The following is a 21554-nucleotide window of genomic DNA, read 5'->3' as shown; positions in this document are numbered from 1 at the left end:
AGCAGCAGGAAGCTTTCCTTAAGCAAGTAATTTGCCCCGCCCTGGCACAATGGGTGTTTCTGGGCGTCCCAAGACGCCCTATTTCCAAGACAAACCTTGCACAAATATGCCAATACACATAATTAATTTCCTCCCATTAAGAGCACTAGAAAGGAGAAAAAGGAAACAAGAATGAAACGAAAAGTATACGATGGGAAACCCCTCCCAATTTAGTCTGAATTTAGTGTAGATCCATCATGCAACTCCCTTTCCTACCTATGTCAGGAATAGCATCAAAACATGACACAGAGGTATTGTGTTGGAAGAAAATGGACCCTAAAGAATTCCATACCTCTTTGGAAGTGTGACATCATAAATTACATTTAATTACATTATACTGACAATTTTTTTTAAAAAAAATGTTCAGGCTATTTCCTCTCTTCAAAAAGGAAGGATAAACCATTATATTTTAAAACAATCAGAAGTTAGTGGTGAGCCTGTATGTTTACTGCATAGGCATGAGTGTGGAAATTGTATTAAACAATCATGCTATGATACAGCAGACCTAGAAAAATTACTTTTCAAAAGCAAATTGTTCAGATTACTCATTTTACTGCTCACAATGCCATAAAAATAACAAGTGTTGCTTTTCCATTACTTCCTGTTACTTTGGAAAAATGTCTTAGGTTTGATGGGAGAATGGCATGAAACTTTGAACAGTCCTGTTGAAATGACTCTACAGGTGCCCTTTAAATTGACTAAAAATATTACCAATTACATAAGTACACCACTGCTGTTGTATTGCATCCTATCCATTAGTACAGTGCACCTAATGGCTCTCAGTATTGCTGTCTTCCCATTACTGAGTGCCCAGTCCTTTCTGCTCCAAGCTAGAAGTCATGTGTCATCAGTGGGCACCATTCACCTCCTGTCCCCCATTACTCCCAAGCAGGTTGTTTCCCTTTCCTTTCCTATTTCACTTCATTTTTAAAATCATGCTGCCATAATTATTAAATTGAGGGAAAAGGGGCACATTGAGTAGGACATAGGGCATAGAAAGTGGAATTCTGTAGGCTGCGTGGAAAACAGATCACGGCACTATAGATTGCCAAAACAGTGCCATTGTCCTAATGCTGAGAGGTGTGATAATTAGTATTTCAAAAGCAGTATATTACTGTCAAGCTGCCAGATTGGCTAAAATGCAGCATTTATAGTTGACATCTCACATCCATCTGACTTTATTTTTCTGTATTTTGATTAGTTTTTGCTAGCTATTGCTAAATATAAGAATGAAAGCAATTAGGAATTGTAAAGGTTGAGAAGGGCCATCTCCTGCAAGGAAGTAAAAAATATTTAAACTACTCAAATATTAATGGGAGTTTCTTACAATTTCTCTCTACTATACAGTGTCACTGAATCTAGCCATTCATTGTTACTGTGACAAAAGCTGATAGGCATCTGTCAAGGCTTCCACACATCTCCCTGGGAATGGGAGAAAACGGCAAGTCAATCATGTATATAATGGCACAAAGGAAAACAGGGGGAAAATCCCTACTAATGTGATTCCTTATAGATTAGCCATAATTTTTATTTATTATTTATTTCCAACATTTATATCCCGCCCTTCTTACCCGAAGGGACTCAGGGCGGCTTACAACAATTGGCAGAAATTCAATGGCTACACATAGTTAAAATATGTACGTTAGTGCATAAATAATTGAGTGCATGTTCATCCTATGCTGGCCATTGCCTTTTGTACTTCGATAAGCAGAACTCAAGATATTTTGCAGCCTCCTATTTATTGAAGGCAACCAAATGGTTAACTGAATCTAACTTCAAAACTGAAGACAAGATACAATTCCTAAAGGCATGTCTTGCCTAGAGGTCACATGGCAGGCTGCATGGGACAAACAGCTCTGTTGTTCTAACACTTTCCTAACACCAATCACTGGTTTATCCGCTCTTTCAGCTGACTATGGAAACACACTGTGGCATGTTACTAGATGCCTCTCTTTCCTTGTTTAATCAAGGAACATTACCAATGACATATGTGATGCATTTGCAGATGACTAGGCAAGACTGATAGCTGACACAGAAATATAACTGGAAACCCAATTGGCATCAGAATTGTGTCTCAGAACGGGAATAGTTGCATAGTATCCACTCCAACATTTGAGACAAACACCAGGAGAAATCCTCAGCAAGCATAAGTAAGAGAGTGTTGTGCTGGAAGCAATAAATCATGATATTCTTTTCAGGGAAAGCCCTTGCCTTCCTTGCTCTCACCATTCTGAAGATCTTTGCTTAGTTATATTGGAGGCTTTGTCCTTCAGCTCTGAAAATCCTAGAGATATATCACGCAAGTATAGTCACACTGCAGAATTTACACAAAGGAACAACCATGTGTCCTGCTTGTGGCCTCTCCAGAAGCATCCAGATGGGTAATGTAGGAAAAAAGGTAAACAAGTCAAACTCTATATCAATGTCCCTATTCATTACTTACCTGTAATGTTGTGCTCTGGTCTGAAAATGGGGAACTGAAGAAAGTCGTAACAATGCTCATCACAATCTCAGTCACGTACTTCTCCAGTATGGAATCTGCATGCTTCCTGTCACTGGTGTTGTTACAGGTCTGTGAAACAATTCAGTCATTTAAAAAGCCAACAACAGCAATGCAGGTATGATAATGCCTTGCAAAACAAAAACTGGCAAAACTGTCCTATACCGTAGATGGAATACAACATACACATTCTTCCTTTAAAAATGAACTTAGGCCTTAAGAACTGCAGTCAGAACAAGAGGGATCAGCAGACTGAAGGGAGCTCCCAGGTTTTCAGAAGCATGAGAAACCTTAGGGGAGTTGAAAGCAAATGGAAAAATTGCCCAGTCCCAAAACATCTCACTGAGGGTTGAGCACACTCCACAGCTACATAATGTAACTGACACCAGAAAAGAAGAACTATCTGGTATGCTGGGGTGAGATGTTCACTTTTGGAGAAAATGGCTGTTTGGAATTCTTAACAGGGACACTCCTTTAAAGAGTTTGGATACAGTTCAATGTTTGGTTGCACACTTCTATTCCACATACATTTAATGCAATATGCACAAGGGTAGTAGTAGAGCTTCAAAGTGTTACAGGAAATGGTTAAAGCATTTGTGTCAGTTGTTATTTAATCATTTAAACCATGTTGCATTGGGTACGCTGGCCAACATTCATTTTGGTGCCTCAAATGTTAAATCTGTTTCTGGGTATATCTGACCCACTGATTCCAAAAATGGCACCAGTTTTGCCCTATCAGCTCTAGTTTTTGAGACACAGAACATATGGCATCTACCAGTTGTCACCTGCTCGTCCACAGAAAATCATGATAACCATATCTAAAAAACTAGATAGATCTGCTGATATGGTCTATTTATCCAATGCAATTTTCTGAATCAGCAACCTAAATAACTCCAGGAATAGGTCTAAAAACCAAGACAAGATTTTTTTTGTTGGACTGTGTTATTATTTGAAGAGTGATATAGTAATAATGTATTTAAAATTCAAAAGTACATCAAGAGAAGAAAGGGGCAAATCTTTCCAAATTATTGCCAAAATAACCCTATGAAACCTTGACATTATGGGGAGTTTTCATATGCTTCCATAGATATACATATAGATATTTTTCAGGCATTAAGGTAAGGATAAAAGTTTTGCCTTGACATTAAGTTGTGTCCAACTCTGGAGGTTGGTGCTCATCTCTGTTTCTAAGCTGAAGAGCCGGTGTTGCCCATAGTCACCTCCAAAGTCATGTGGCCGACATGACTACATGGAGCGCTGTCTTCAGGCATTACATGTATCAAAAGAGCTAGTCTGGTGTAGAGGTTTGATCACTGAACTAAGGTTTGAAACCAACTGGAACTGACTGGATGTCTTTGAGAAAGTCATGCACTCTCAACCTCAGAGGATGGCAAGGCAAAACGCTTCTCAATAAATTCTACCATAAAAACCAATGATAGGTTTGCCCTTAGAGGTATCGGTAGGGCAAAAGTCAGAAATGTCATAAGTCAGAAATGAAATGAATTGGAGGGCCACGACATGAATCCAAATGTAGGCAAAGGATTCAAGTGAAACAGAAGCAAAAGGTAACAGCTCTACATGATAAATAATAAATAGTGTCCAGGATTGTGTATACACTGTATGACATTATAATAATATTTCCAGTTATAAAAGAAAACACTTACTCTACAGATATCAACAAGGAAGTTCTCAAAAAGCTTCCACATGTGATTGCTCGTATAAATCTCTTTCATTTCCACTTCTGTGTCTACGTAGCAATGATTTAGGAAGTTGATATAGGCAATTTTAACCTGGAGGTACGAAAACATTGCACACATATGAAAAAACATCTACCTCTAATTGTAAAAAGGAAATAAACTAGATCTCAGCAATATCTGGACATCTGCTATGAATAGGAGTAAAAGTTGGTTGTTCCTCTAATAATATCCATTTACAACAGGGTGACAGAACCTCTTCACCTTCTAGAGATTGCTAAATGCCTGCTTCAATTAGCCTTGACTACTAGCCAATCTGGCTACATCAGATGGGAACCAGAGTCCAACAATATCAGTCTCAATTTAATGTAGCAGGATTAAATGCTGCTTCTACAGTTTTTCCATTAATTTAGGAAAAATGAAAGACCATTAAGGGTAACTCTCATGCTTTGGTATAATAATGACGAAGAATCAGTTGTTAAACATTAGATCTGGTTATCAGAAATAAAATATTTCTAGAATTAGCAAAATGAAGAAAAGACCCATGAGGGAAAGAAAAAGAGACATATTTCAAAATAATGCACAGGTAAAACTGTAGTTTCTAAATAACATTTGCAAGAATGTAGGCCAAACTGAAATTATTAATTCTAGCCTACGTGCATATCATTGTTGTGGACTTATCTATTTCATACTTGGTATTCATACAACAGAAGTTAGTATTAAAGCTGGGCTAAACTTTAGCCTAACTTTGGAGTGTTTGTTTTTCCTCTAGTGTTACTCAGTAGCAACATGTGTCAGGTCATTAGCTAATTTAAAACAGAGGACTGTTGCAGAACCAACCATGGTTTCCAAATAATCAGACAGCAAGAAATCCAACATTTCTCTCTTCCCGCCATTTCAAGAAAGCAAATATATATCGTATGACTCCTGTATCGGCAGATAATATGTTCCATCTTGTTATTTAGCCTTGCCCTTGCTAATACATGTGCTGAGCAAGCATTTAACAGCACTACCACACAAAACAATTATCTTACTTCCGGTATGCAATCCTCATGAGTTACCACTCGAACAATGTCATCCAAAGGGAGCAAAGAGTTGCACTTGATTTCCGTGTAGACATTTTTCCCCTCAGTACAAACTGCCAGCAGCTCCACTAAATGGATGTGATACATCAAAGCACTGTTTTCATCCATCCTGTCGCGTTCCGATCTCATCATCTGCACCAATGTCTGGAAAGAGGCTCTGTCATTGTAGAAAACAAGGACATCTTCTCCAGCGTTGACCAGCTATCCAGGAAGCAAAAGGTCAATTTAAAATTATGAACGCTTCAGCGTGTAAACATTTGCCGATTTTATTCCTGCATGAAAAAATAAATCATTTCCAACTATTTCCCTCAGCTGGGTGAGACTGCAAAAGCATTTGAATTTTGTGCGTTATTAAAGAAAAAAATCCTTTGGTGTTAAATCTTTGTTTTTGCACACACAATTGACACAACAATTTAGTTTGCCCTCCTCCAGCCCTATGCTTTTTAAAAAGTAGCACCCACACAATCAATTTCATTTCTCAAAAATATTTTTAAGGGAGATCATAGTCCCAGAAACTTAAGATTTGTACACAGCCTTCTCACCTCAGCCATTACCATATCCTGACACTTTTTAATGAACTTTCCTTCGGCCTTAACAATCGTCTGAAGGAACTTAATATATTGGACATTCCTTCCATGTGTTTCAATGCAGTGAACAAAGTGCTGAACAACTCTCTCATTAATTTCACTGCAAAGCTGAAAATTATTCATGAAGATATGCTGCATAGTCACTGCCTCAAGGATCTGCAAAAAGGATGACAAAAAGAGAAAAGCACATAAATAAAACACCAGAACAAGGCCGTGGAAACTCTGGAAGGTTTTCGAGATTGTCTATGCCTGTACGACAGACAGAACTAATAAAGATAATGCTTTCAAGTGAAATGACTAAGGGTAGGCCTGGCCATAGCAGATCCAAGGAGCTGAAATTTCAACTATTCTGGCATCAAGAACTAATGGGGACATTGTTATATCTATCTCAAAACTTATTGGACTCTGTCTTACTATATACAACACATGCTCTGAGGGTTTCTGTATACCAGGGAGCCTTGTTAGCCTGGTCATATTTTGATTCCATTTATTCACCAGGGATTCAACAGGATCATCAGTGATATCAGCCATAGAACCCTCTAAGGTCTCCTGAAATCTCAAAGGATCCATTAGCCTTTGAGGGCAGACCATTTTAATAGGTCCTCCACCCCTACAGGAGTAGGTTGTAGCTATGATACTAGCCCTGAACAGAAAAAAATCTGTCCATGACAACTCGAGAGGTATTGCTCATCTTTGCCAACAAATCTGTATGTTCCGAAATGAAAATCACAGTTCTGTCGAGTGCTTTGGATCGAAAACCAATTGGGATAGGCCCATGTTTGTCATGGATACCATGAACTCCTGAGCTGCATCTAATAAGCTGGCCTCCAGTAGTATGTTTACGTCACCTAGAACCAAAAGTCTGGGCGATTACAGCAACACCTCCAAGATCAGTTCCATGAACTTGGCCAGAGAGTCTGTTAGATAGCGGGGTGGATGGTACACTAACAGAATCCCAGACTATCCCTGGTTTTCAGACTCAGGTACACACACTCAATGTGATTCAGCTCCCTAGTAGGTAATGTGGTCAGGTTAAGATGGTCTTTATAGGCTACACCTATCCCCCCCCCCCCCACCCACTTTCCCTCACCTGATCACTGACAGAGTACCCAGCTGGGAGGGCTTGGGCCTAGGTTGGAGAACTATCCTGTTCCAGCCAAGTTTCAGTGAAGCATGCCAGGTCAGCTCCCTCATCTTTGAAGAGATCAGAGATGCCTTATTTTTACCTGGTATTAGTTAACCCTTCCCTGTGCTATTCAAAGCTAATATATATGCATTTTTGGATAGAGTTACACTTTAAAAATGTACCTGTTCTGACTTATAAACAAATACAAGCCTACCTACCTTATCTTGTTTGTAACATGAGGACTCCCTGTATATATGTCTTCAAATAAACATATGCTGCCCCCATGGATTTCCTGGGGTTTTCTGAGGCAAGGAATATTCAGTTTTGCCAGTTCCCTCCTCTTAAATATAGCCTACAGCACCTGGTATTCATTGGTAACCTTCCATCCAAGTAGTAATCAGAGTCAACTCTGCTTAGCTTCCTAGATCAGACAGGATCTTTCTGATCCTTCTGGATATTGACAACACAATTATAATTCCACAATTGATTGTATAGATCTATGTTTGCTAGAAATAACACATGGATTTAGGCCCATTAGTCTTGTCAGCTGCTGAACCCTACAGTTTTCTGTTTGTTTGTTTGTTTGTTTGAATGTAGGAAAAAAGGATACTTAGCACTGATTGCATATGTGGCTGAAAGGCTGCACTATGTATGGGTGAAGGGGCACAAGTCGCAGCCTGCAATGTACTGCATTCCAATTTATTATGGACTTCCAAATTAAAAAGTCTTAATAGATAGGGGAAGGTGAGGAAGTCCCATTTTAAAAGAGGGTTTCTATATGTAACTAAAGACCTTACATAAGAAAAGATCTGGGAGAAATGATAAAAGGCTTTCCTCTCTAAAAAAAAAAACAAATTAACATATGGCATTCAGTAAATAACTTCTTACCCCAGGGTTCAGAAATAGATTTATATGCTTATGTAACAAAGCTTGATTCTGCTGGTTTCCAGCACAGAAGTTCTGTAGGAACTCATGGGCAAGTTTCATGATCTCCTGCATCCTTGTGTCTTCAGCCTGTAAATACAACAAACAATTCCCAAGGTTTGGAATGTAAGTGCAATTGAATAAACATGGATTTAAGCAAACATCTAATCTATCAGCAGCACCTATATTTAAATTTTCCTCAAAAAACTGTGAATTGGGATGAATTCTTAAAACATCAAAACATTTTTCAAGATTCTTTGATATTTAAATGATCACATTAGGCACTTACGTAGTCTGTCCTCATAACATTAACATAAGTAAAGGTACAGGTTTTCCCCTGACATTAAGTCCAGTCGTGTCCGACTCTGGGGGATGATGCTCATCTCCTTTTCTAAGCCAAAGAGCCAGCATTGTCTATAGGCGCTTCCAAGGTCATGTGACCAGCATAACTGCACAGAGCGCTGTTACCTTCCTACCGGAGTGGTACCTATTGATCTACTCACATTTACATCTTTTCGAACTGCTAGACTGGCAGAAGCTGGGGCTAATAGCAAGAGCTCACCCTGCTCCCTGGATTCGAACCGCTGACCTTTCAGTCAGCAAGTTCAGCAGCTCAGTGGTTTAACCCGCTGTGCCACGGGGGCACCAGCAATAACATAGACAACTTTAATAACCAATTAATTTAGACTCCTTCATCTTTTGAAACTACAGCAAAACCTTACGATGATTCATTTCTGACTTGGGTGCATGAAATTTAGATGCTCTTTTGTCTACAGTCAGCATTAAGTACCTATAATAGCTTCAAATCAAAGTCTGGACAAATTCCTGAACCTGCATGGACACTGGAAACGTGGTTGGGGAATCTGAGACCAGGTTTGTCTTAGCTTTGCTTTAATCATCATTTCCAGTAAGTTTAGTCTCCAAATCATTTGCTTGCATCTAGATAATGCTTATAGCATAACATATATAACAAAACCTCTTTTCAACCAAGATGTTAGCTGGAAACAAAACAGATATTTTGAAAACATGACTTTTCTCCTATGAATTTCCAAAACAAGATATCAGCAAGATCAGTATTTGAACCACAGGACCACCTCTAAACATAAATGTTAACTGCAAAAACCACAAATCTATTCATGCATTTCCTTTGCTGATTGAAGGAGGAATATCCTTGATGTTGGTTTTTAAAAAATCACAATGAACAGGTATGTATACCTGCTTTTGTCTCATGATTTGACTAACCATCAGGGAACCTATGTTATATTTGGCTTCTCTTACTGCCTTATCCGGGACCCTTAAAGCAGGTTCCCTGGTCAGTTGGATTGACTTAGGAGTTAATGACTACCACTGTAAAAGCCACATTGCTTTGTGTTTGCTTTAGTATAGTTAGAAAAGGCTTGAAAGGTTCTACACTGAATTATGATAACTAGAATAGAAATTTAGAGTCATTACCCTAAACATGTTTGATCATTATACCTCTATATATGGCCAAGATATTACATAGAAGTATTAATGTATTTTCATAACAAATAAATTATTTCTTAAAGTATTAAAATTAACACCAGTTCTTTGATATACAATACAACTTGTAAGAAATAACAGTGGTTCTCAACCTGTGGTCCCCAAATGTTTTTGGCCTTCAACTCCCAGAAATCCTAATAGCTGATACACTAGCTAAGATTTCTGGGAGTTTTAAGCCAAAAATATATGAGGACCCCAAGTTGAGAACCACTGTTTTAGAATGATCTAGATAAAATCTTTTGTTGACAGATTGTAAAGTAATAGATTCATGCAAACCTCACTTTCTCATACGGGATTTGTAATAGCTCCAGAACCACTGTGTGAGCTCCCATATTTCGGAGCAACCTCTGCTGCTGTTTCCGACTTTTCCTGACCAAGATACTCTCTTGGACACAAAGCTTGCTAAGTCGAAGCAAAATCTGTAAAGACATATTTGTTTTAGAGCCTAATAATATGTTGATGCTTTTTCCAGATGGGCTACAAAGAAAACACTTGTCCTCAACAGACCACAAAATGAAGCAATATACAGAGACTGAATAAAGAGACTGAACTTATAACAAAATGACAACAACAAATGGACAAACACTATGTTGTATGCAGCAGACATGGCCGTTATGACATAGTTGTGTATATTACACAATGAAGGAATAGAAATGGGTGTATTAATTTTCATTTTCAAGAAAAGTATTTTCCACCTCTTGGGAATATAAAGACAATACCAAGGAACAGTGAAAGATCCAGTGGATCTTTATTGCCTTCATAACATTTTGATGCCGTTCCTTATAACCAGCACAGAGAGTAAATATGCTTAAATTATCTAAATCATACAGCCCAGAGAAATCAATTTTCATGATATAGATTTTTCCCCCTTTTGGTGCAAGCTATGGAAAGCTGGTAAAGACAGACAGAACTGTAAAGACAAGACTTGTTTCTTCTCTGGAAATAATATGCAAATCACACTGAATATTCTTTTGATTCTGCTTTCTTCTTAAAGTGGATAGAAGCACTTGTGTACATTATTTGAAGGCTGTATAATTTTAGTGTCTAGTTTCATATAAACTTTTTATCAAATGCACCACTGGTACCACTGGTGCAAGATCAGGTTGGGAAACTGTCACGTGTTAGTAGTCTGCATTGCCTTCCAGCAGAACTTCAAAGTGGCATTGTTTGGTGTTGTTATCCCACTGCTTAGTGTTAAAATGTTGGACTCAACATATGGTGATCCTATTGAGTGAGATCCTATGAATTCAAATTACCAACAGCATATTCAGGTCATGCGAACTCAGGGTTTTGGGTTCCTTGAGTCTATCCACCTGTGATCCAGTCTTCCTCTTTCTCTACTGCCTTCCCCCTTGCCAAGTATCATCATATTTTATAATGAATCATACCATCTTATGTTATGTCTGAAGTATGACGGCCTCAGTTTAGTCATTTTGAATTTTAGGAAGAGTTCAGACTTGATTTGCTCTTCAAATTGTAATTTTGACTTTTTGGCAGTTTTCTTCATAACCAATTTTTACAACCATACAGAGAAATTGGAAATATGATAGCATGGTCAATTTGGACTTTGGTATTTAATGATGTATCTTTATACTTGAGGATTTTATCTAGTTCCTTCATAGCTGCCTTTCCAAGACCTAGACTGAGCCTAGATATAGGAAATGCAATACCTCCGTTATTATTTTAAAGTTATATAAGTCATCTGTGTTCATCATGTTTGTTTTCGTAATATTCAGTTGTGGCCTTGACTTCCTTGATATTCCTCACTAATTCTCTCAGTGTTTACTATTTTCTGCCAGTACAATATGGCACCATCTGCATATCTTAAATTACTGATGTTTCTTCCTCCAATTTTCACTCTTCTTTAATGGAATAGTCTCACCGTTACTACAAATCTGGTGTCCCATTCTTGAGGATTAGAATACATATTGAGAATTTCCAAACTGTGGAAATTATGGTTTTTCCCCCATATTAATTGGCAGATTTTGTTTAGAATCTGGATGGATTCTGTCCCTATAGCATAAAACAGCTCAACTGGTATGCCATCCCCTTGCAAAAAAAAAAAAAAATGAAAGAAATATCCTCTAGGAATAGGAAGCATTTCTGCCATGTCTCTTCCATGAGATATTTCAGGTCCAAATGAGATATTTTTACAAGAAATTACCCAGAAGTCACATGTTAAAACTGTCCCCTTAGAGGGCATTTAGAGGATTTTGTAAAATAATTAAACTCTGGGGCAACAAAAATAGACCATGGGCAGAACTTTGCCTACCCTGGTCTAAATCATTGCAATATGTATTTTCAGTGTTTTGCCATTATTTAATAAATGTAAATCTAACCTATTTGGCAAGCAGCCCTGACCTAGATATTGCAATTTTTATCCAGGTGCCAAGAGTCAACAACTCTTCTGTGTTTGCAAAGACTCCAGTATGTTCATAGAGCTCTGCACAATCAAGAGTCACCTTGTTATTTTCTATTAGGCAGGGAATGTTCCATTTCAGATAAAGAACAGACCTCAACTCATAGAAAAAAAGAAGACAGAGCAAGGAAAATGGGCAGCTGGGAAAGGAGGAGTCTTACCTCTTTTACCACCCTGTAATTATAGCTACTAGTGCTTTCAGGTTTCCGGGATTTGCTGTGGCCTTCCTAGGGGATAAGCAAGATTAATTGATTAGATTTCCTCTCTAAATTCTGGAGCCATCAGTACAAAATTTGATCAGGTATTTCTCACCAGTATTCTAAAGCTTCTACAAAGTCTTCCAACCTTTCATCTTTTCTCAGTTTGTACATTTAATGAATCCCTAAACAAACATAGACTTCACAAAGGTATTGAATACCTTTTTAAAAAAATATATCCCATTTTACAAATAATAGAATGACTATTTATGTGTGGAATATACAGGAGTCTTTCATAATGTTTTTGAAAAACAACAGTATTTGTAGCCATTTTAAAAATATTAGCTACGTTAAAGTCTTAGTATGATTAATGTAAATGTAAAGTCTTAGTATGATCAGGTAAATTTCAAGGCAATATTCAGATTAAACAAACATGCATACATGCAGTTTTTCTCATCATGTTATATCGGCCTTTGTCCCAGACCTCAGTCTAGTGAGGATAATTCTGAAAGAGGCAAGCCTTGATTTAGATGGAAAATTAGTATAACATGATGGGTGGAACCAACATGAAGTGTGAAAAGCAGCTGAATAACAGAGTACTGTTAAAGTAATATTGTTAAAACTTATTATTTCAGCCTTTTAAAAAGCATTTTGGCACAGAGATGAGCAAGCCTATAAATGAAGATAGCAAAACATTCAAGGAGGGAACAATAAAAGGAAAGAATAGGCATGTTAAAATACAGGGCAAAAGAAGGTAAAGAAAGGAGAGAACCCAAAATTAAAATAATTATTACTCTGAAGTAGTTAGACACATTCTGTTAGTATTCAGGTGAAAATATTATTTATACATTAGGAATAATGCTAAAACATCTATTTTCCTAGGGTTCAATCAAGATAAGGCCTGAATTGGTTTATTTACATCCCCTGGTGATCACATAAAGTCTCTCCTGAGATTCATTTTTGTTTCCGGTCCATCCATCATCACTCCCACCCCGTGGCCCCACGATGCATTAACAGTATTCTAGGTTTTGGGAGACATAAGAAACAATTCATAAAACTTTCCTGGATCCCAACTAAAGACCCGTTCACCCTAGGATACCCTATTTTCTACATGCCTGGTGCTCACAATGCTACTGCATGACTTCTTGTTGCTGCAGCTCCCAACTGGTAAATTCCATTGGAAAATACAAAGAAATAGCTTTGCCAGTTAAGGCCTGGAGACAGGGCCAACTAATTACAAGCGAAGCCTGAATTATTTTACTTATATTTCAAAACACGACCCAAGAGAGCTTACAGATAAAATTAGCTAAAACAATACAATTTTTAAAAAAGGAAAAGAGTACTATTTTTAAAACAATTAAAAATAGTATAAAATAATTAGGGAAAAGAGATAATCCATCTCATCTAGAATTGGATGATGTTTGTAAATTAAACTAAATTGGATATAAGACCAATTATCTCTTAATTAAAGGGATAAAACACCTTGGTTTAGAATAAGGGCCCTTCTAGTCAGGCACATAATATGGCTGGGAATCAGCATGAAAAATTCCAGTTCGGAACTAGCCCCACAGCCAGTTGTGCTGAAACTGGAGCAGGAATTGGATATTCCTCAGTGGGTTTTTTTTAACCTGGGGCGCAGCTGCATTAGACAGCTTACCCTGGGATAAATCACATTAGCCTGTGTGCATTGTGTGGATGCACACAGGCTAATATGACACTACAACACATTGTTTGGCAGTGTAGATGCACCCTAAGTCATACTATCTGAATCAAGTCTTTGAGCTCCATTCCTCGCCGATTTCTATACTCATCACACTAACTCACTGAACATTTTCTACCACTTAAAAAAGAAATATAAAACAGAATTAAAATGTATAAATATAAAGGATACAAAATATGTTTCTGAATAGAGCATAATATTACATCTAAATTATCCAGTTGCAAAGGTTCAAACATAGGCTTAAATCCAATTGTTAGTCCTAATCACAGTAGATCCATTGAATTAATACAATTCACTTAAGTGTTGATTAACTACATTTTCATTGATGCACTGGATCTACCATATTTCTGCATTTCGATATATAATGTAGGCCTTAGTAATCACATTATACTGACACTTGACTTGTTTATATAACGCAATTCAAGTTGTCCATTTGCCTGTCTTGTACACTTTTAGGTCCTTCTCACACCATGCTGTTATGCTCTACAGCTGATTGCTGACACTGTGTATCATACCCTTGCCACATTTATACTATAAAACTGTGATTTACAGTTTTTCATGTCATTTATCCATTAAGCATTATGATTGGTTAGTTTCAATTAGATAGAAAGATAAATAGACAAATATCTATAACAATATTTAAAACTACTTTACTCGCAATCATTAAGCTGCAATAACGCTTTTACACACATCAACACAATGCACCCATTACTGTCCAGATCTCCCATTGTGAGAGATGACACAGAAAAATAAACAGCTTACACTAACCCACAACATTTTTATATCTTTCTCCTGTGTGTGTATCATGCAACTCAAGTGTTTCAGATTTCATTTCTAGTCATAATAATGCTATTATGGTATAATGTCATCATGTTACTTATTATCCTATTTATTTATTTTTTTAAAAAGTAATGCAGTGTAATAGCAACACTGGAGTGTGTGGTACCAAAAGGAAAGTGTGGATGAATCTTTGTACCACTCCCTTCCCATCCAGTAAAGGCATCTGAATAATTACTTCAAATGGTTTTGTCCTCCCAGCCAAGCACTGGAAATAGTGTAAGATTTTCCTGCTGGAATATTTTCTGGGGAATACTTTGAATCCTAGTCTGGGAGAAAAGTGAGTTATAAATCCAGTAAATAAATAAGGGAGGGACAGCCCTGTGTGACAGCCAGAACACACACACCCATGAAGTTCTCGCAATGAAGTAAAATGAGAAATCTGAACTCAAACAATAATGAATTATTTTCAGTGTGAAAAAAATCATATTCCCAATGATTGTACAGCACAACAGCACCAGGGTTCCATGACAGCGTATAATAAGGATGAGACAAAAATGGGACCAAGCCACAGCATAACAGTGTGTATGATAAGGACCTTAGTAGGTTTTACAACAGGCATGGGCAAGCTTCAGCCGTCCAGGTGTTCTAGACTTCAACTACCGGCTGTTAGGAATTGTGGGAGTTAAAGTCCAAAACACCTGAAGGGTCAAAGTTTGCCCATGCCTGTTTTACAAAAACCATGTATGTTAGTCCCATAGCTGATATCTCAATGCTGCAGGAAGGAAGCACACAAGGAACTTATCTATCTATCTATCTATCTATCTATCTATCTATCTATCTATCTATCCTTATTGAGATTATATTTCATATTGTGAGTAGATTTGCACATTTAATACCTGCACATCGTTTATCTATACACACAAGGAACTGATTTGCCCAAGGACACCAATCTGTTACAACAGCAAAACCAAAATTCAATACCTCCTTTTTCTTGTGCTCATTCTCTCCTGTTGTTACATCCATAGCCTCATCAGGTCCCTGGCCTTTGTATACCCAAAGCTCCGATTTTTCAACAATCGATCTCAGCTGATCCAAATCTTGTTTTATCTGCTTGTAGTTGTCAACATCTTGGCTGGTAACAAGCAGTTGAACCTTATATGAATTGCAATCCATTAGTTGCATAACACACTTGCATTCAGAGTGCAGGTGGGGAGAATGTCGTACAGCGGTACTTACCTGTTTAAAGGCCTGGAGGACTTCTTGCCTCTGACTAAAGTGCCTGAAGAGGAGCTGAAGTGCCCCCGAAACCAGTGGCGGATAATCATGCATTGTTAAGTGGAGTAACACTCTGAGGAAAGTCCTGCCGCCATGATCATCCAAATCTAATGGAGTATTCTCTTCACTGAAAAAGGGAGATAAAACAGAAGTCTAACTAACCAAATAAAATAAAAAAACTATATACACACTTATGTTTCAGAATATCTAGGCAACATCTCTTACTACATAATTTGTCTGATGTTGGGAAAGAAATTGAAGACGAGATATATAATGATAAAGCCACACCATGTTAGGAAAGATGAGGAAGGCAATCATTCGTATTGACTGAATACATTTTCTCCTATTCTTCAATTAATAATTAATATATTACAGTCACACTTATTCTTATAGCCAAACCAGGCAATTCCAACTGGATGGCCCCCCACGAGGGACTTCCTCCAGGGGCAAACCAAGAATGGGCAACTTGGAAGTCCCTAAACAGACTCAGAAGCGGAGTGGGCAGATGAAAAGACAACCTGGCAAGATGGCACTACCTGAAGGAATCCTCCACCTTGTGTGACTGTGGAGCAGAAAAAAACAATTCCGCTTATGTATGCTTGCCCACAATGTCCTGCCTCATGTACGGAGGAGGAGTTGTTTAAAGCTACGGACAATGCGGTCGCTGTTGCCCACTTCTGGTCTAAAACTATTTAGCTGCTTGTGATTTCCTTTATTTCATCACTTTTAAGTTTATTTATTATACAATGCTTTTGACACGAAATAAATAAATAAACTTATTCTTTATCTAAATCCAATCCATACTTTAGCTCAGCACCACTACACCATGTTCACATTTGCTTGATAGAAATGTGGAAGAATGTATTCACACATTCTTTCAGCCAATAGGCAAGCCTTCTATTTTCTGACCACTTTAAATGAAATAGATCAAAATGGATCATAGTAGTCCTTTCCAGAGTCACTGTCTCACTCTTATTTTCCATCTTTCCCATAGATATAGCCTTGATTCTGCTGACTTTACATGCTTTTTAAAAATGCCCTTCATGCCTCATTTAATTTTATTTACATTCTGTTAGAGTTGAATGCCCTTCTCTCAGAATGGTATCCAAAGTGGCTTATAAATGGTAAAACAAGCAAAAACTAAAAATTTTATAATAGAAAGTTAAAACACAAATCTTAGCATGCATTATCAAGGCTCTATTGCACCATTCTGAGACCTTCTTTCCTCCCCGTATCATCAGCCATATTTGAAATGCATTATTATTTGCCTCACATGCCTCTTCAATGAAGCAGTAAACCTCTGTCTAAAGTCACGCTGCTCTCCACATTTGTAGGTCCTGTATCCCTAAAACACACGAAAGTGGAGGCTCCCACTATATGTATAGCCCAATTTAATACAAGTGCACCACTTGTATTAAATACAAGTGATCCCTGGAAAACTCTCAGAAACCCATTTTATATATAATGCAAAACAGAGGAATACAAATTGGCATAGTTTACTTTCCTGCCTCCAAATATCCCTTCTGCTTGTTCTTCAATGTGTTCGAAGTCTAGGGCTCCTGCAATGGAAAAGAAATATTGTGTTCTTTGTTGAAATACAGGCAAAATCAATCAGTTATAAAACACAAATTATATTATTTATTTCTGTTCTGGAGACTGGAATAAGTAAATCATAAAAGTCTGTAACTGAAAGACAAGTTAATGGAGATACCAATCCCTTAAGAAAATAGCTCTGTTATAACCGAAATGTGTAATACAAATTGAGATGATGCAAATTTAACAGAGCAATTTAAACAAAATGAGGGAGAGATGGGAAATATTTATTTATCATCTCACAGTTCTTGCCAGGGCTTGCCAGGAAACACACGGCTGCTTTTGTTTTTAAAGATAAGTATATTGAAATATAGCCTTAGCTTTTCCTAAAACAACAATGGTTCTGACTTTTTTATCAAGGTATTTTTCTGCTTTCAATAATAAAGGCAACTCATATCCCACATAGAGAGAGTCCATGACACATACATGTGTGTGGATTTCTAATTAATTATTTTGTCATCACAGGTGACACACAGAAATTAACCCATTGTCGAAGGCTTTCATGGCCGGGATCACAGGGTTGTTGTATGTTTTCCGGGCTGTATGGCCATGTTCCAGAAGTATTCTCTCCTGACGTTTTGCCCACATCTATGGCAGGCATTCTCAGAGGTTGTGAGGTATGGAGAAACTAAGCAAGGAAGGTTTTATATATATCTGTGGAAAGTCCAGGTTGAGAGAAGAACTCTTGTCAGTTGGAGGCCAGTGTGAATGTTGTAGTTAATCATGTAGTTAATTGCATAGCTTATTCTCCTGGCTTCTTCCTGCCTGGGGGCATCCTTTGTTCAGAATCGTTCGCTGCCCCTGGTTGATTCATGTCTGGAACTCCTCTGTTTTCAGAGTGTTGCTTCTTATGTACTGTTCTGATTTTTGCATTTTTTAATACTGGTAGCCAGATTTTGTTCATTTTCATGGTTTCCTCCTTTCTGTTGAAGTTGTCCACATGCTTGTGGATTTCAATGGCTCTGTACTCTAACATGATAGTTGTTGGAGTGTTCGAGCATTTCTGTGTTCCCAAATAATATACTGTGTCCAGGTTGGTTCAGCAAGTGCTCTGCTATGGCTGATTTCTCTGGTTGAGTTAGTCTGCAGTGCCTTTCATGTTCTTTGACTCGTGTTTGGGCGCTGCATTTGGTGGTCCCTATGTAGACTTGTCCATAGCTGCATGGTATACGGTAGACTCCTGCAGATGTGAGAGGATGCTGGGGATGGGTGGGGCTGGAGTCCCTAATTGAACAAGCTTTTTAAAACAATCCGAAACAGCTGCATGGATGCAGGAAATACCACAGGTGCGTATTTTACAGAAGAAATGGAAAGGAGCTCAAAGCAGAGAACGTGAATTTTATGACAGAGAAGAAATTTTGAAGTGACACATTGTATACCTTTACATACCTGCAAATGTATAAAACCTGTCACTGATAAAAGAAGTAGGAGATTATATATCCCTCCAAATGTTGTTAGACTGTATCTCACACCATTCATCATCACTGGCTGTGTCAACTAGGATTGTTAGAATTTATAGTCCAGCAGCATCAGGAATGACACATCATTCTGATTCCATGCAAAATATCTCAAATAACATTTGAGATTTTTCTGTTCCTGGTTTGAAAGTGTTATTTCTTGTTTAATTGTGCAGTACTTACTTTGAATGTAATTGTTATACTCCAGAAAATTCATTTTTGTGGATGCCATTTTTAACCTTTCAAATGCCATTTTAATCTTTTGTGCAGATTGCAAAAACAAAGCTTTTGCAGTTTAATAAACCTTTTCCAAAAATCATGTTACATAGAGATCAGCCCTCAATGGTTATGTTTTCAACAGCCTGTGGTGGTTACCTAGTTAAAGGAATTTTGGCTTTCTAGATGACACTCTCCCCCATGTAGATTTAGTTCCCATTCTCAGTTTCATCTTAGAGGAAATATGCACGGAAATCAAATATTCAGCACAATGTACACAGCATAGAATTAAACATTAACGTACTGAATCTATCAGGCCTAAAACCGGATTCAATGAACTAGGAATACAATTTTAACTTTAAAATGCCTGGACAAATAAACAGAATTTAATCTGACATTTAAACAATCTCAAAGTTGGTGGCCAGACATGCCTCCTGTGGAAAAGGGAAGCACAACCAAAAAGGCTCTTGCTTATGTATATGACAAAGTGTACTCATAGTTGGAATATGGAGAAAATATCAGCATTCTAGGATTTAATAATAATAATAAAAAAACTTTATTTATACCCCGCCACCATCTCCCCGTGGGGACTCGGGGAGGCTTACATGGGGCAGAGGCCCAAACAACATAGAACAAAACATAGGCAACATAATACAAATCACACTATAAAAACATAAAACAGTAATACAATATATCAATTAAAACAAAAATACAGGATAAAAAATTACATTTAAAACACATAAATTGTATGATTTGAAATGATTTTCTACTATCTTATTCATGATAGCCATGTCAAAACTCAAGCAGAAGATAACCCACATAAAATCCAAAAAAATACAAAACTCAACAAAACCAGTTTTTTTTTCCCTTTCCTTCTTTTTCCTCCTCCTTTTTCACATTAGCCCAAAGAGCCTTTTGAGCCCTTCTTTGCTGCCATTCTCAGGAGCATTTTCAAGTCATATGGAGAATAATATGCCAGTAAATTTATTTGTATTTGTATTTTTTATTATTTTTTATTTTTATTATTTTATTTATGCCAGTAAATAATATGCTACTTGTGTATCACACTCCCAAAAGTCTTAGCAGAATATGGGAAGAAACCAAGAAATCATATAAAAGGAGATAATATATAATCCTCTTAAAGAGCACTAGGAGAAAATATAACTCACCTGGTACATTTGGCAGTTCTTGGTTATTACTTCCTGTGGGTGAATCAGGTGTTTGTGCATTGCTTTCATCAAACTCTCGTTTAAATATACACAGGAGGCATGAGATTCTGTAATCCAACCTCACGTTCAAAATAAACTGATGATTCCAAAAAAATGGGAGGGAGAAACAAATTATTTTAATTAAATGATTTTAATTATATGTTTGTTTTTATTCAAAGATACAATTTTAAAGAAATATGTGTTAGATGCCTAAAGTTATCCCCTACATTTTACATATATTAGAAAAAGGTTATCCCTTATCAAGTGAACTGTGAAGCACCCTAATTCATATCTTGTATTCTTTATACACACTGATGGTTAGACTTGATCACTTAACATGAAAATCTATATTGCTTTATCAATACCAGCAAAATTGGGTTGAATATGCAGAGGTCCACATGCTAGAACAAATAATTTCAGAAGTTTTCTCCCCTTACCTTCAACACATTTCAATGTGTTCTCATACAGAAACTGTTTGTGCAACAAATCTTGGTTTTGTGAAAAAACCAAAATGCACGCTGTGCAGAAAGTATTGTATACTGAATTACGGATAGTTTCCCTTACAAAATGTTGCTTTTTGCATAAAACCCAATCTTAAAAAAGAAAACAAAATTTGCACAAAGCAATTTTTAACAATACGCTAAAAGTGAAAAATGTGAAAAATCTCCAAGAAGTTGATCATTTGGGCAATAGGTTGTCTTGGAGTGTCAAGAAGATGCCCTTTCTTGTTAAGAATTAGGGGATTAGGAAGTATCCTTTACATCCTGACAAAAATATGGAAGGAGAGAGACTGAAGGCTAGCTACCTAGTCTCTGCTTCTTTATGCAGAATTTACACAGGAGATGGAATAAGGCAATGGGAAGGCATTCAGCACTTGAATCCAGAAAGTCTATATGAAGCACTAGTTTTGAAAATAGTCTCTGAAATTGAGCTGAAATGACACCTCTGGAGTTTGTTGTTGTGTGCCTTCAAGTCATTTTCAACTTATGGAAACTTTACTGCAGGGGTCCCCAAACTTTTAAAACAGGGGGCCAGTTCACAATCCTTCAGACCGTTGGAGGGCCGGACTATAGTTGGCCACCAAGCAATAATAATTAATAATATTAATAATAATAATAACAAAACAACAACAATAATATCAAAGAGGGTTGGAAGAGACCCTTTGGGCCATTGAGTCCAACTCCCATCTGCCTTTGTGCACCGAAAGCACAAG

At 37.3% G+C, this 21554-nt stretch overlaps 1 protein-coding gene across 11 annotated transcripts in view; it reads right to left on the bottom strand.

Annotated features, from left to right (window-relative positions):
* itpr1 (inositol 1,4,5-trisphosphate receptor type 1) overlaps positions 1-21554 on the bottom strand; it is a 288950-nt gene that overhangs the window by 120145 nt on the left and 147251 nt on the right. For 10 of the 11 annotated variants that reach the window (XM_062969741.1, XM_062969735.1, XM_062969734.1 and 7 more), the window contains 11 exons: positions 20303-20438; positions 17375-17426; positions 15829-15997; positions 15574-15744; positions 12057-12122; positions 9758-9895; positions 7920-8045; positions 5861-6061; positions 5268-5519; positions 4204-4329; positions 2483-2611 (listed from right to left, as the gene is read on the bottom strand). In XM_062969741.1, coding sequence (XP_062825811.1) covers positions 2483-2611; positions 4204-4329; positions 5268-5519; positions 5861-6061; positions 7920-8045; positions 9758-9895; positions 12057-12122; positions 15574-15744; positions 15829-15997; positions 17375-17426; positions 20303-20438 — 1566 coding nt within the window. The remainder of the gene's footprint in view (positions 1-2482; positions 2612-4203; positions 4330-5267; positions 5520-5860; positions 6062-7919; positions 8046-9757; positions 9896-12056; positions 12123-15573; positions 15745-15828; positions 15998-17374; positions 17427-20302; positions 20439-21554) is intronic. The other variant, XM_062969738.1, reaches the window with a different exon arrangement.

The sequence above is a fragment of the Anolis carolinensis genome, chromosome 2 (assembly GCF_035594765.1).
Source record: "Anolis carolinensis isolate JA03-04 chromosome 2, rAnoCar3.1.pri, whole genome shotgun sequence".
Classification (NCBI taxonomy): domain Eukaryota; kingdom Metazoa; phylum Chordata; class Lepidosauria; order Squamata; family Dactyloidae; genus Anolis; species Anolis carolinensis.
The sequence above is the reverse complement of the archived record's forward strand: the minus strand, read 5'-3'. Positions and strand labels throughout refer to the sequence as shown.